The sequence below is a fragment of the Lupinus angustifolius genome, chromosome LG04 (assembly GCF_001865875.1).
Source record: "Lupinus angustifolius cultivar Tanjil chromosome LG04, LupAngTanjil_v1.0, whole genome shotgun sequence".
Lineage (NCBI taxonomy): Eukaryota > Viridiplantae > Streptophyta > Magnoliopsida > Fabales > Fabaceae > Lupinus > Lupinus angustifolius.
In genome coordinates this window covers 6,461,811-6,463,106 of record NC_032012.1, presented here as the reverse complement: position 1 = coordinate 6,463,106, position 1,296 = coordinate 6,461,811, and the positions used below count along the sequence as shown (strand labels likewise).

The following is a 1,296-nucleotide window of genomic DNA, read 5'->3' as shown; positions in this document are numbered from 1 at the left end:
CTTATATATTTTTTATTCTTACGATATTTCTAGGTATGTTTAGTTTTACATTCAATGCATAATCGGAATTGTTGTTGGAAAAAATTGTGAGAGCATAAAACAAACCTATTGTTAGATTGTTGAATTTGAATCCCTGATCTATCCCAAGTTCATGAGGGTGCAGCTATCTTAGATTATTGAATTTGGATTATGTTTTTCTAAATTTTATTATATTCACAAAAATTTCCCAAATCAATTAGTGGTATTAATTGCATTAGATACTGTTTAAATGTTATACATTTTTTTAAATGTTAAAGTCTATCTATAAATCTATATATAATTTAGTATTAACTAAGGGTATTAATTCGTAATGAACAAATCATATTGCACCTCAAAATAAATGTCGCTCACATGAATTAAACATTAATATTGTACAATAACTATAATTTTAATATAACCTTATACTACTAAAACAACTTCTTATATATATATATATATATATATATACACACACACACACTTATATACTCATTTTTGACAAGGAAGAACATGGTTGTGATTGTGTGCAGCAGGGTGGAACTATCTGCAAATGGGTGTTGGAAGAAAAATAGACCCAGAACCAGGTAGATGCAGAAGAACAGATGGTAAGAAATGGAGGTGCTCAAAAGAAGCATATCCAGATTCTAAGTACTGTGAAAGACACATGCATAGAGGCAAAAACCGTTCAAGAAAGCCTGTGGAACTTTTAAAAACACCAACAAATATTACATCAAACACTACAAATGATAATAACTCTGCATTAACCTCATCAACTACTCATTCTCTCTTGCATCAAACATCTTCTGTTTCCTCTAATACACACCATCATCCTTATTCTCTCTATAATCACCAACCATCAAGGTCTTCTAGTATTGGTTTCTCATTTGAAGATAATAGTTCAAATGCTCCAAGTTTTCTTGGCACTGGCTCTTGTTCTCAGACTAATACTGATAGCAGGTTTTTTCTTGAAACTTAACTTGTTCATAGTGCTTAATTGAGTATAATTTTATTTGTAGAATAAACTTGGATACTTTTTAGTGTTGAGTATATCTTTTATTATGGTAAAGTATAATGTTTTATGTTTTAAATGTCAAATATTCACATACTCTTTACTCAATGACATACATTGTGACCAATGCAATATATTTCACCCATTCCTATTTTTTAATTTAATGGATATACATTGTGACCAATGCAATAGATTTACTCAATAGATTTTAATTAATTAGATAAAAATCACTTTTATATGTAGAATACATAATACAAACGATACAAAAT

The 1,296-nt window shown here is 28.7% G+C and overlaps 1 protein-coding gene across 1 annotated transcript; it reads left to right on the top strand.

The window, feature by feature from the left end:
- Positions 508-1,029, top strand: LOC109344807 (growth-regulating factor 1-like). Its single transcript, XM_019583551.1, has one exon. It carries the CDS (start codon positions 569-571, stop codon positions 992-994), a length of 426 nt encoding a protein of 141 aa, XP_019439096.1. The 5' UTR covers positions 508-568; the 3' UTR covers positions 995-1,029.

Coding starts and splice junctions, on each gene's coding strand:
- LOC109344807 (XM_019583551.1), top strand. CDS start 569: ATGGGTGTTGGAAGAAAAATAGACCCAGAACCAGGTAGATGCAGAAGA.